At 38.9% G+C, this 13193-nt stretch overlaps 1 protein-coding gene across 3 annotated transcripts in view; it reads left to right on the top strand.

Annotated features, from left to right (window-relative positions):
* Nucleotides 1–585: 585 nt before the first annotated feature.
* Nucleotides 586–13193, top strand: part of bcl11ba (BCL11 transcription factor B a) — a 51334-nt gene continuing 38726 nt past the window's right edge. Inside the window, exons 1-2 of one of the 3 annotated variants that reach the window (XM_067455697.1) lie at nt 586–1115; nt 1201–1691. In XM_067455697.1, coding sequence (XP_067311798.1) covers nt 1634–1691 — 58 coding nt within the window. In that variant the 5' untranslated portion in view covers nt 586–1115; nt 1201–1633. Of the gene's footprint in view, nt 1692–13193 lie in introns of all 3 variants that reach the window. The other 2 variants (XM_067455696.1, XM_067455698.1) reach the window with 2 other exon arrangements.

The following is a 13193-nucleotide window of genomic DNA, read 5'->3' as shown; positions in this document are numbered from 1 at the left end:
CAGCACACGTATGTCTCACTGAAGTGTGTTCTTTGTGCGTGCATTCACACTTTAATCTTTCTATCAAATGATTTGAGATTTTCTAATTTGAATATCTACTGTTAATGCATGACTATCACTATCACAGTTTCCCTATTGTTTATTAATTTTATTTTTTATTTGCATGCATGAGATATGTAAATGTAATTAACATAAGTACAGGCAAACTTTTATATATATATATATATATATATATATATATATATATATATATATATATATATATATATATATATATATATATATATATATATATATATATGTGTGTGTGTGTGTGTGTGTGTGTATATAACAAAAATATATATTTTTAAATATATATAAATTCTATATATATATATATTTTTTTTTCTTCCATAAATATAAAAGCTATTTGCATCCTTTTCCCCTTTAAATTCATTACAAACGTTGTAGTGCATGCGATATTGCATTGTTTTATTTGCTCTAAAGCGGATACAGACAAGCAGTGCGCCGGTCTGTCAGGTGCTGCGTGTTTGTGCGCGTGTATGTGTGTGTGTATGCGTGTCTGTGTGTGTGTGTGTGTGTGTGTGTGTGTGTGTGTGTGTGTGTGTGTGTGTGTGTGTGTGTGTGTGTGTGTGTGTGTGTAAGACAGCGGCTCGCGATGTCCACGCTCTCCACCACTGTTCTGGTGATCCGATAGTTGTGAAAAGCCACCACTAGTCGCCCCCAGTGCTCTTGCAGTCTCCAATTTTCTTTCCCACTGTAGACTTAACGTCACGTCCGCACTTGAACTTGAATTTTATCCCATTGTACGGAGGCAGCCCTCGCCACAGAGACACAGAGAGCTCCCGGAGAAGCAGGACTCCGCCATCTTCATAGAGGCAGAAAAGGGAGAAAAAAAAGCTTCACTCATTTGGAAAGGAGGTGGCAAGTCCATGTCCCTGGTCTCCAGTGCGCAAAGCCGAATAGGGGAGCAAGTGCAAAGAGTTGGAGAGAGTGCAAAGTAACCGGGCATCGCATGCACTTAGAGCCCAGGAGAGAAGAAGAACTGTCCAGTGCTTGGCACAATCAAGTGCCAACTCAAGGAGAAATTGGATTCGTTTCATCCAATCTAATAAGTAATGACCATTTTTCTTTTTTAGAATTATTTTGACTCAGAGAAAAAAACAAAACAAATCTAATTGCCTTTGACAAATCCACAAGGCGCAGACCGGACGAAGAGAGAGCCACCACAGGGTCCAACCTATCCAAACGCACCGGGTATCTCATCCTGAGACATTTCCAGTGGTTTCTTCACAACTGTCACTCGTCAAGGATATTTTCGCCCTCGGACAGATCGCGCGCGGCACACAGCTCAAGTGCATGTGTGTGTCGCCGAGGCACTGAGCGTCTGCGCGTCTCTGGTCATCTGGAGAGCCGGAGCGCAAAGACACTTTCGCTTCTCTCACATTCACGGGACCCCTATCTCTATCCACGGCTCGGAGCTGTGGCAGTTCTTTGGAAGTCCCAGGAAAAGTTTTTTACCGAGGAGGGGAAAACAAGCCCACGCCACGGCCACGGACACGGAGGACAGAAGACGCGAGCCGACTATTCCTTGTGCGGGTCTCTGGGCGATGCCAGTGTAAATGCCAGGGCAATGTCCCGTCGCAAGCAGGGAAACCCTCAGCATTTGTCGCAAAGAGAAATTATAACACGTAAGTCGATCTTTTGATTAATATTGTGTTTAGGTGAATGTTTATCGATTTCTGTCTAGGGACGATCTGTGTGTGAGTTTGTGGTGTTAGTGATGAGCTGATTAGCTTATATTAAAATACGTTAAATCATTATAATCTTCTCAAGAATAGAATAACAGAATTAGAACAGTTAAATTAATTCAGTTAATTGTTAAGATGTTTATGAGCTTAGCTTTAAGCAAACAGACAGGTTTATAGACGTAGTGTAATTTTTGTATTAAAAAAGTGATTTGCTTAAACTGTATTTAAAGAATGAAATAGAACCATTTTCTGGACTTCCTTTAAAATATAAATCTTTCATTTAGTCTCGTTGCTGTTGTTTAATTTTAATATCAGATAGTTTGGATTAATGTAAGAAGTGTTAGCAGGCCATAAAATCAGATTAAAAACTTTAAATTGCATTGCTTGTTGAAGCATTTGCAAAGTTTACGTGAAGTCAAGTTTAGTTCGTTTAGATTGAAGTGTAGGTTGAGTGAGGTGTATGTTATTTTAGTATTTAAGCATAATTTAATAAATTATGCAAATTTTGAGTGCTGTATTTATAAAAATAAAACATGCTGTATTTTTATTTTCTCTAGTTTAATCCATATATATGAATTGAACATTTTATTAGGCTATATATGTTTATTAAAATAATTTATTGCAAAATGAAATACATTTTTAGTTTAAAAAAAAATATATATATATTTTGCCCACAAAAATGGCTTTCTCGAGTTGTAGGCCTGTCTTTTCAAATCCAAATGCAGTGTAACTTTATATGTCATGTGTCGTTTTAAACCAAAGTCTCAGCACTTTTTTTTTTTACAAGATATTTTTAGTAGTTCTCAAGGTGTGAAGCTACCTGTAACCACGAGCACATGAACAGTTTACGGTTTTAATTTTGAAGTGCACACACTGCACGATTGCAGAGAGATTGTGTTGTTGTTTTTAAACTAGGCTAAATTGTTCATAATTGTTCAACATTTGTGCTCTTAAGTCTTAGAAGTGCACTTGAAGGAAAAGAGGTGTCAGAGCAGGGTAAATTGTTGAAATGAAATTGAACTTGATGTCAAAGTAGGCGATACAAATGTCAAGTATGTTCACTTGTACTTTAAGCTCTTAAACTAAATAGGAAAATACATTTTTGAATAGGCTTCTTACACAACTCACCCCTTTAAGCAATGCCTTTACTTTTATGAAGAAAACAGAAGTTTGCAAAATCAATATGAGCGTACAGAGAAACAAAGGAGGCGTAGGTCTAATAATGTTTCTCACTCTTAGCTTTGCCCCCGAGTCAAGGTTGTGACTGTAAAGCGTAGGTAATGTGAGGCAGATACTGAATTAGAGAGACTTTTCGTGAGAAAGTTTCAAACAAAGACGACAGTTATATTCTACTGCTTAATAATTTCCTTTTTAGATTTCGTCTGACTCATAAATAATTTGTAGTATGTATATATATATATATATATATATATATATATATATATATATATATATATATATATATATATATATATATATATATATATATATATATATATACTGACATCAACTCATTTTAAAACGTGTGTATTTTTCCTAGAACGCAACTGTTGCAGTATAAAAATATAAAATAACTTAAAAGACAATGAGTCTGTTCTGATTTAGCTTCATATTCTTTCTTAAGTGTAGTCTACAGAGCATAGATAATTCATAGCAGAACCTAGTGATGTAATGCCACCCAAATCTGTTTTGTGTTGTAGGGTTAAGGCCATGCACGCTGTGCATATATGCACTGACACACACCATTCTTTTGCTAATGGCTTAATCTGTTACTGTACGTACACATTTGTACGCGGTTGCACTGTAAACATTTAGCATGCCTGTGCTTTGTGTGTTTGAATTTGCTGTTGCGTTTACAAATATGACTATGAATATGACTGTGACTTATGACCGACTGTAAATGGAGATGTTATTTAAAGCTTAATGCACATGGTTTTGCTTGCATTGCATGAAGCTAGGTTCGCCATAGGGTATGCGCTGCCCTTTTTGTGTGTCGTCCGCATATGCGATTATGACAGTCGTTTAAATATATATTTTCTCATTTTTAAATGTGCACCAGCATGTGCATGTATGCAAACCGATTTAGTTTACTGCATAAATGGCATCCGTTCAATGTGCATGTAAAACAATCATTCCGGTTTAGTGGAAAATGACCCTTTTTGAATTTCTGTCGCTATAGTTATCACATGTCCCATCAGTCATTGCATGTACAATGGCTGTGGTTATTAATTTGGGCTTTAAATTTCAGAATGCTCCTGTTACACCAAGGAACTTTCCCTGAGTGCTCTCTCTCTCTCTCTCTCTCTCTCTCTCTCTCTCTCTCTCTCTCTCTCTCTCTCTCTCTCTCTCTCTCTCTCTCACTTACACACACACAAATGCAGACGTGCACATGAGTAAAGCAGACGCCAGTTTAGACATCAAGCTTTTGTTTTGTTTTTTTTCGTTTTACATGCACGCAGTAAGAGAGAGAGAGAGAGAGAGAGAGAGAGAGAGAGAGAGAGAGAAATGAAGGTGCTTGACTTTCTCCTTCTTAGAAACTAGAGATTGAAAGGTGTTCATTGCATCACCGGTGAATGAATATATAAGCTTCAGAGAGGTTCCTTAAACGTATCATGCCATAGTGGTTTTTATGCAGAGGGCATGTAGGCCAGGTGCTAGCAGATAGTCATCTGAGCTCAGGGGTACGTTCGTTCCTCGTAGTTCAGAATTCTCATCACATGCTGATGTGTACGAGTTTTGTGGCTATGATTTTGATGTAACGAGTGCTTTTGTTTGTGCTAGGCACCGTATGAATTTTTCGTGCACGCTAGCGTGTGTGCAAATGTGCAAGCTCAAAGGCCAGCTTGTTCACTCTTATTCTCTTCGATATGTGGCTGATTATGTGAAAAGCTTCGTGTAAAGCAGCAAAATTAGCATGGTAATGTGGATGACAGGTGATAAATCTGTTTGTTTGTTTTTTCTCCCTCTTTGCAATAGTCAAATTTTTGCTTTAAATGTCAAGGTCAAAAACACAGTGGTCCCAACCTCAAAGTTTAATTTTTGAGGACATATTTGGAGCTGTAAACAAGGGTGTGTGTGTGCATGTCTGCTTGTCAGCATGTCTTCTGTGGTATTTAGTTTTGTTAACCACGGTGTCTTAGCTGGATTAGCCTCGAGTTAGTGAGAGGCAATTTTTGTCTGCTCAAGTGTTCAGGAGAAAGAGAGAGAGAGAGAGAGAGAGAGAGAGAGAGAGAGAGAGTGTGTGTGTGTGTGTGTGTGTGTGTGTGTGTGTGTGTGTGTGTGTGTGTGTGTGTGTGTGTGTGTGTGTGTGTGTGTGTGTGTAGTTACGTCCACATGGTAATTTATGTGTTCTCGGAGTGAGCGATCTGCAAACTTTGCAGTGCTGTACATCAGTAGTTTTAATGGTTTATCAGCCTGTGGTTGTGTGCTACATTACGCCACTCAAACGAATATTCTATAAACCCAGTGGTTTATTAGTTCTGCGTGAAACGTGAAAGGTTGCAACATATTTTCTTTATATATGTTGGACTTTTTATTTTATTGACTGAACTAAAAATAATTAAAAGCTTTATAGTTTTCTAATAAGAAGTAATCATGAAAATCACATCTTGTTCTGTAAGTTACCATATACATTTTCTTAAATGTTTACATTCATGGAGTGTATTAATGTGAGTGTGTCATCACTGAATTAGCTGAATTTGAGATTTTTTTTTTTTTACACCTGTTCAGTTTGTCATTTCAGTGTAGTTCCTTTTAAACAGTAGTGATTTAAAAATAAAATCAAAAAGAGAGTTAACAGATGTCATCTTAAATGAAGGAAATCAGATGACAAAGAGAAATTCATTTTTTCTCCGGCGAGCTGCGGAATTATGAAGTTGTAACTTACATTTTTAGCTCTTGCTTGAGATGCATGTTTCACATTAGACCTGCCAGCACAGGAAACTCTTTTGGAACTTTGCTTCGAATGCGTTTAAGGCATACCTTTTAGCCATGACTTCATGTCATCAGATCTGAGAGAATTTATTTTATGATAATAGCTTGAATAAAAAAACTAATTCTTACCTGTTTGGATAAAAACACTAACATGTTTGTTTATAGTAACTAATAAAAAGTCCAGCTATTTAGATGCAGGCAGATGTGTTAATACAAGAGGTGTGCAGCTGCAGAAATTCATAATAAATTGCGGTTTGATTTATTTATTACTAAAATGTTTGCTTATTTATTTGTCATTTGCAAAAGCATATATGAAATAGGCAGGGTTTTGTTTTATTATTTATTTATTTTATTAAATGCCATATTTTAAGCTAAACTAAACATGTCAAAAATATGTTCAAGATTCCTTTTTTAAAATGCTCATTTTATTCATTTCTTTTATTTTTATCTCATTTTCTCTGGGTGCTGAAATGGGCCACCTTGCATTTGCAGTGCAGAGTTTCCTGGCCATGACCTGCTAGGGGGAGCTCTAAGTCTGCCAGAGGGGGTGGAAGGCAGTTCTCAAAAAGTGTAAAAACATATTTCCTAAATGTACTTAAATGGTTAAGTCGAGTGAAATAGGGGGCTGCGGCTTCCGACGACTCTGCATAGATGTTTCAAACGATACTGCCATTAACACACATGCTCAGATGCAAACTGTCAACGCCTCACAGCAGCAGCTGGTCTTAAAACATGATGGCCCTGTCATCCCCCCCCCCCCCCCCCCTTTTTTTTACTTTGTCTTTAGCGCTCTAGCATTTATTTAATTATTTACAGTGAGAGTTGGATCACGTCTCAGTGCTCATTTAGATGTGTAATAAGTATTTGATAGGTGTAGCTTTAAATATAGATAGGACATCAAGCGTGACACCAAAACAAACAAATTTAGGTTGAACGTCACCTCACTCGTTTTTCCAAGCGTGCTTAAAAGTGAATGATGAAGTGTCCCTGGAACTTGTGGGCCCCTCTGACTGAGGACCTATTGTTCTTGCCATCTAAATAAATAAATTTGAGTCTGTGATATAAAAAATGGTAGCCTCTACAGAGCTTACACTCTCCACATAACAATGGGCAAAATGTCCGCCTGGCACGTTTGATTAATATGCTTGCATATTCTCTCTTCCTTTCAGTTTCAGGTGCCTTTTGTTTGCGCCACGAGCGGGAGTGTGAGAGAGCAACAGAAAGCCCTCTCTGATGAAATGTACAGAAGTCTATGGCTGTCCGTCAGTATAAATGCATCAAGGTGGCTGAATCCTTAGGACGGCATCAAAAGTGGGCATAGTTTTCCGTGGCTTGATTTATGAGACGCAGACACTCGTAATAGCGGCTTGAGTGTTTGACGTCCCACAGCTGGCTGAGTTCTGACCGGCTCCGAGCATGGAAGCGCTGCGCTTCATGAGCACCAGATGAGAGTGTTGTGTGGGAATGTGTTACTAGTTCTATACGTGTCTTTTTGAGTGTTATTTCATTAAAAAACAAAAGCTTTGCAGGGGAAAAAAAGAGAGATGCTAAGCTTCAGGTGATATTTAGTCGTTCTAGCTATTCATAATTCCTCCCATCTTCTTTCCTTGTGAAAATATTAGGTAATATCTCCCTGATGAGATTTGCAGATAAAGGGTTAGTGATGCTTAGACGGGCTCCCAGTGGACATCATCATGTTAATCTCTTTTTACCTGCAAGACAACTCATTTTCTTTTTTTCACCCCCTTTTTTAATTAAACAATGGACTAGTGCCGCCGCCGCGGCCGAGGATCACGCTTTTAAAATTCCACCGCCGCCGTGTGCCACGGTGATCCCTGTTCTCTTCTTGTTAACAGCTTCATTTGCACATGCACCACGCTTTACGCTCACACATGCACGCCGCCACCGCGCACGCATTTACTAGTGTTTTAAAACCTCGCCGAGGCACTTTGCATCTGCACAGAAGCGCACTGCAAGCTAAAAATCCTGAACAATTGTGGTCCTTTGTGTTTTATTTTGTAGGATTTGCAAAGGGCCTTCATACTGACAGTCTCCTAAAACAGCTAAAACGTGATGGTGTCACTTATTGAAGGGTGTTTTATGTAACCCATTTTGACACAAATTTAGCTAAGCAAACAGGTCGCAGAGGAGTTTTTAAGCGAGAGAAAACAGGAAAAACTAGAGGCCTAGCGCAAGGCGGAGGTTTGCGGTTTGAGCGTTGGTGCACTTGACTGTAGGTTACAGATTAATGACAGACTAATTAATTCCTGATAAATTCCTGTAAGCGCCGCTGATACGTGTGCATGTGTTACACAGGCCTTTTGCACGCGCGACAAACGTGAAATGACTAGAGAGATGGCTGCCGTTGACTCGTTACCTCTTTGTCAATCTGTTTGTGTGTGTGTGTGTTTGTTTGTTTGCGTGCCATCTGAGAGGAAGGCTCAACCCAAATCCAGCCTGTCCTACTCAGCTAGCCTGCATCTCTGTTATGTGCTTGGGTAGCGGGTGGCTCAGAGTGGGTATTTCAGAATTTTAGTTTTGTGGGCTGGTGTGGTGAGGTTTGTGTACATAGCAGCGCAAATAGCGAAGCCCCCACCCACTGCTTCTGCTCTTGTGCAGCTTGGGCTGATGGGAAACATAAGAAAATAACGCACAAACAGTAAAGCTGAGCTTTTATTGTTTGATTAGACCCTTTCCCTGGCTTTCATTTTCAGCACGCTCTCCCCTTCGCGCGCACAGTTCTGTGAATGGCTTTAATTGGCATAGGGTAAATCTTTATATCTGGACAGCATTATAAAGTCTTTCATGATTTAAATACGAAAATTTATAGACCCAGTAAAAAACGATATGAAATCCGTTAAATGGTGTGCGTGTTGTCTAATTAGGCCCTAACAGTTGCAATGGCAAAAAAAACCCTTCCAAAACCTGTTTGTCTGAGAAGTTTCCTCCTGATATCGCTGCGGAAAATCTCAGCAGCTCAACCGTGAGCCAAACGGCGCTGAGCGTTAATGGTGAGGTTTGCAGGGTGACAGTCCGAGGATGAAAGGTACGCTAACGTTGGGCTGCTAAATCGCTGTTACGTAACACGCAGACCTTTGTGTGCTTTGGAGGGAAAGCCAGACTGTATCGTGATCAGCCAAATACCTGTCAACAGCAATTTGGTTCCTCACAAACAAAAAGACTTCGTAAGTATGAGTCAGAGGGTCCATGAACAATGGTGCACAAATCCAGAATGGAAAAGGATAAATCCAGAACTGTGTTAAGACGTGCCTTGTGATGTGTTCATTTTTGTCTCTTTTTTTTTTTTTAGTTTTATGTTTTCTAGAAATCCTATTAGTGTGCATTCTGACTCATATAAATGTCGTTTTCTTAGGTGAATAAGGCTTTTTGTTTTTTACATTTCCATGTTTTACTAATTGCAGGATATTTAGGTCGTATGTGGATGAAAAAAATCGCCTACTGTATTTACTGTGCTTTTTTCATTCAAAAAAGAAATTGATGTGAAATAGTAAGTGCATTTTATCCATAGTCGAGATTACATTTCATATCATCCTATTTTAGCCACCTATAAATATTATTCAGACTGTCTTACTTCCACTGTCCCTCACTGTCTTTCTCTCCGGCTGCCAGAGAGTGCTTGATAAAGACAAATAACATTTGACATTTCGGTGGCCCTGATAGAATTATATGGAGTATTTGTTGAGGGATCAGAGAAAATCATGAGCTGTAATGTTACCTTGGTGACAGCATTGTTATCACTGGTGGATGAGAGTGTGTGTGAGAGAGTGTGAGTGTGTGTGTGTGTGACTGTGAGGAATTGCAGACTCTCACCTGTTTGCCTAGAGCAGGAAACGCAAACCGTCGGATCAGGCCTGCGTAGTTCAATCTCGTATCGTGAAGAGAGTTACCTTCAAGAGCTCCTTAAAATGAAAATTCTGTCATTTATTTAACCGCTTGTCTTGCCAAACCTGTATGACTATCTTTTCTTTTTTTCTTCTTCTGTGGAATGCAAAAGGAGATGTTTGGAAGAATGTCTGAGCTGCTCTTTTCCATAAAAGCACAACGATAGTTCATATAGTATATTCTGAGTCTTCAGCTAAAATTATATTTTATGAAAAGAGCTGCTTAAACATTCTAAAAGTGCCATACAGGTTTTGAATGACATGAGGGTGAATTAATGACATTTATGGTGTTTTACCCACTATATTCAAGTCCAAGACTGTACCGTATGTTTACATGATTACAACACCTGGTGTGTCTGTGTGTGTATGTATGTGTTTGTGTGTACGGGGGTCCCTTCTTTTGAAGTGCGTACTAGCGGCATTGCTTGCAAGCAGCGTGTTTCCTGTGGTTGGCACAGACTGAGAAAAAGAAGGGGACAGAGGGAGAGAGAAAATTTCAGCTGCGCTCGTTCTTTACCACTCTGGTTTTTTTCTCCAGCTGTCACTTTGATTCAGGTCTGTGCTAGACCTATGACACATTAAACTAACGCTTTCCACTAGCGCACCTTAAATTCTCTCCCACAGTACAGAGAGGCTACAATCTCACTCTCACCTCCTGTTATGCAGTCTGAGAACTTCACTCTGCTCATTACGTTTTAATTTGATTTTATTTTACAACTTATTACCTGTTTGGCGAATTATAGCTGTTTATATGAGTCTATTACAAATGTCAAAAATATGCACTGTTTCATGTTGTCTTTTTGAACTTGTAAATCATAGAAAATTACCTCTTCCTGTAGTGGTGTATATGTTAGGGTTAGTCGTCCCTGTGTGTGTGTGTGTGTGTGTGTGTGTGTGTGTGTGTGTGTGTGTGTGTGTGTGTGTGTGTGTGTGTGTGTGTGTGTGTGTGTGTGTGTGTGTGTGTGCGCGTGCGCGTGAGCCTGTTTATGTGGTTTATGAGGACACAAATTTGTATAACTACATGGGTATTACACTGTTATTACACTATAAATGTGGTTTATGAGGACATATCAAATGTCCTCATAATTCAAATGGCCTTAAAAACATACTAAATTATGTTTTTTTGAGAAAGTAAAAATGCTGAATGTTTCCTGTGATGGGTAGGTTTAGGGGCAGGGGCAGTGTAAGGGGATAGAAAATACGGTTTGTACGGTATAAAAACCATTACGCCTATGGAGAGTCCCTGTAAACCACATAGACCAACATGTGTGTGTGTGTGTGTGTGTGTGTGTGTGTGTGTGTGTGTGTGTGTGTGTGTGTGTGTGTGTGTGTGTGTGTGTGTGTGTGTGCATCTCTGCTGGTGCAGCTTCCCAGGATGCACAAATGCGTGACACACAAACAGGCGCACATGCACGCATATTGCTCATGTACATGCCTGCAAGCAATCTTCATTTATTGGTTCAAATGCATATGCCTTTTTGTGCATGTGCTCACAGGTGCAAATACAGTTACAGATATATGTATAACAGTTTTTGTTCTGAGACCTCCCCCAGTGATGGAGAAATGTATATACAGTGGGGTCCAAAAGTCCCCACAATGAATTTATACAAACGTGTGGAGTTCATACAGCATTTTTAATGCAATTTTTAAAAAATATATATATAATATGGTAATATACATTTTTTTTAATGTGAAAAAGATCATTAGAATACAAAATAGAAACCTCTTTACTACAGGTCTGAGACTTTATATTATGACAATACATTTAATTTAATTTGAATTAATAAAAAAATATATATATATAACATTTTCTTAATATCCATATATGCAGTGAGTATAATTGGTTATAGTTATTGTGTGTGTGTCTGTGTACACATATATATTATTGTATATATTTCAATACACACATGTATATATTTAAAAAAATATCTGCATATATATATATATATATATATATATATATATATATATATATATATATATATATATATATATATATATATATATATAATGTAATATAATTTTATTATATAGAAATATAAAAAAATCTTAAATATATATATATGTGTATGTGTGTATTAATATATACAAAGTAATTACACAGTACACACATATCATTGTAAACACAAACTTTTATTTTGGATGTGATTAATCACGATTAATCGTTTGACAGCACTAATAAAAAAATAATTTACTTGAAATATGTCACTGCTTGTAGTCAATCATAATTTCAGTGCAAAGTATATTACATCAGTTGATGGGTGTCTGTGCAGCCTTTCTCTTTATTTACATACAGACTAATCTAATGCACAGATGGTCTGATATTGCCCGGAGGAGGTCTGTGCTCCACTCCTATATGTCTGAGTCGGGGGGGGGCTGGATTTGAGGGGGGTTGAAGTACCTTAGTCATCTTCAGTTATTTCCTTCATCATGGTGCAAAATCTGAACCCAGTGAATACGTGTGCTGAAATAAGTTATGTTTGAATGCATAATGCTAACTGAAATGCTTCCTTAATATCGTTTGCAACGTGTTCAGATGCTGTTGTTTAACAGCATGCAGATCTAAAGTCGCTCTAATGTAGTACGCATCCTCTGAAATAGAGATAAGAGGGGGTTTAGCGGTTTCGTTTTCAAAGCTGCATTCCAAGCTTGACATTACAAATCTGTCCGCATTCATAATTTGGACCGTGGACAAATTGCAGATGGATGCGCAGGCTGCTCGTAATTTATCATCGAAAATTAGTGGTTAGGCAGTTCCTCTGGGAGATGTAAACAGGGCTACCTGTGTTGTGTGAGCGGAGTGGTCCGTTCCTCCATCTTTGTCTCGCTGGGCGCCTGTCTCTTCTCGTGGCGTTTCCGCGGTTTCACTCGCTTCTCTGACCTCAGAGATGCTTTTAGGCCTTGCGCTGGCGAAAAGCGCAGTTAAAAATGAAAGCGATCTAATATATTAGATCCTAACATGTGAGTAGTTCCACAAGGTAGTTGTTGCTTTAAAAAAAGCATCTCACATTTGTCATTTTGGCTCTGACAATTTGAGAATTCCTCCCTTCATTCTCCTTCCAGATTTATGTGCACTTCAAAAATCCGCACCTGCTCACTGTGTGGCTCTAAGTGTTGCTATGGTAGTATTTTTCTTCTTTTTTCCTGCTTTCACCCAAATCATGCAGCGTGTTGAGTAGAGAGAGCATGAAAGCAGTGACAGGAAGCTGAAGAGTGTAAAGTGGCAGTCAGAGAGGTGTTTGTCTAGATCTTATGATTAGTATGGCGCAAGGATAAGCTGTCAAATGTAACATCAACAGAGCTGTCTGTCAGGGGGTCCCGAGGGGGCTTTGTCAAGGGCCTCTACTGTCTTTGATAAAACTGCTCTTGCACTCGGCGTTGGGCTACAAAGGGCCGATTGTGGCCGCATACTGAAAGGTGAGGCTGAAATTTCAAAATGGAGGCAGAGGGACTGAGGTTGTCCGGGTATTCTGTGGTTTCAGCGCCCGTCGCTCCTCGCTGTTTATCTAGGTGACAGAATCAACCAGAAGATCTGCAGGGCCTCTTGCTCTCAATGCTGTGCAAATATCTCTCACAGCCAAAAACGGAGCCCTCCCTCCTTCCTTCT

The sequence above is a fragment of the Pseudorasbora parva genome, chromosome 10 (assembly GCF_024679245.1).
Source record: "Pseudorasbora parva isolate DD20220531a chromosome 10, ASM2467924v1, whole genome shotgun sequence".
NCBI lineage: Eukaryota > Metazoa > Chordata > Actinopteri > Cypriniformes > Gobionidae > Pseudorasbora > Pseudorasbora parva.
The sequence above is the reverse complement of the archived record's forward strand: the minus strand, read 5'-3'. Positions and strand labels throughout refer to the sequence as shown.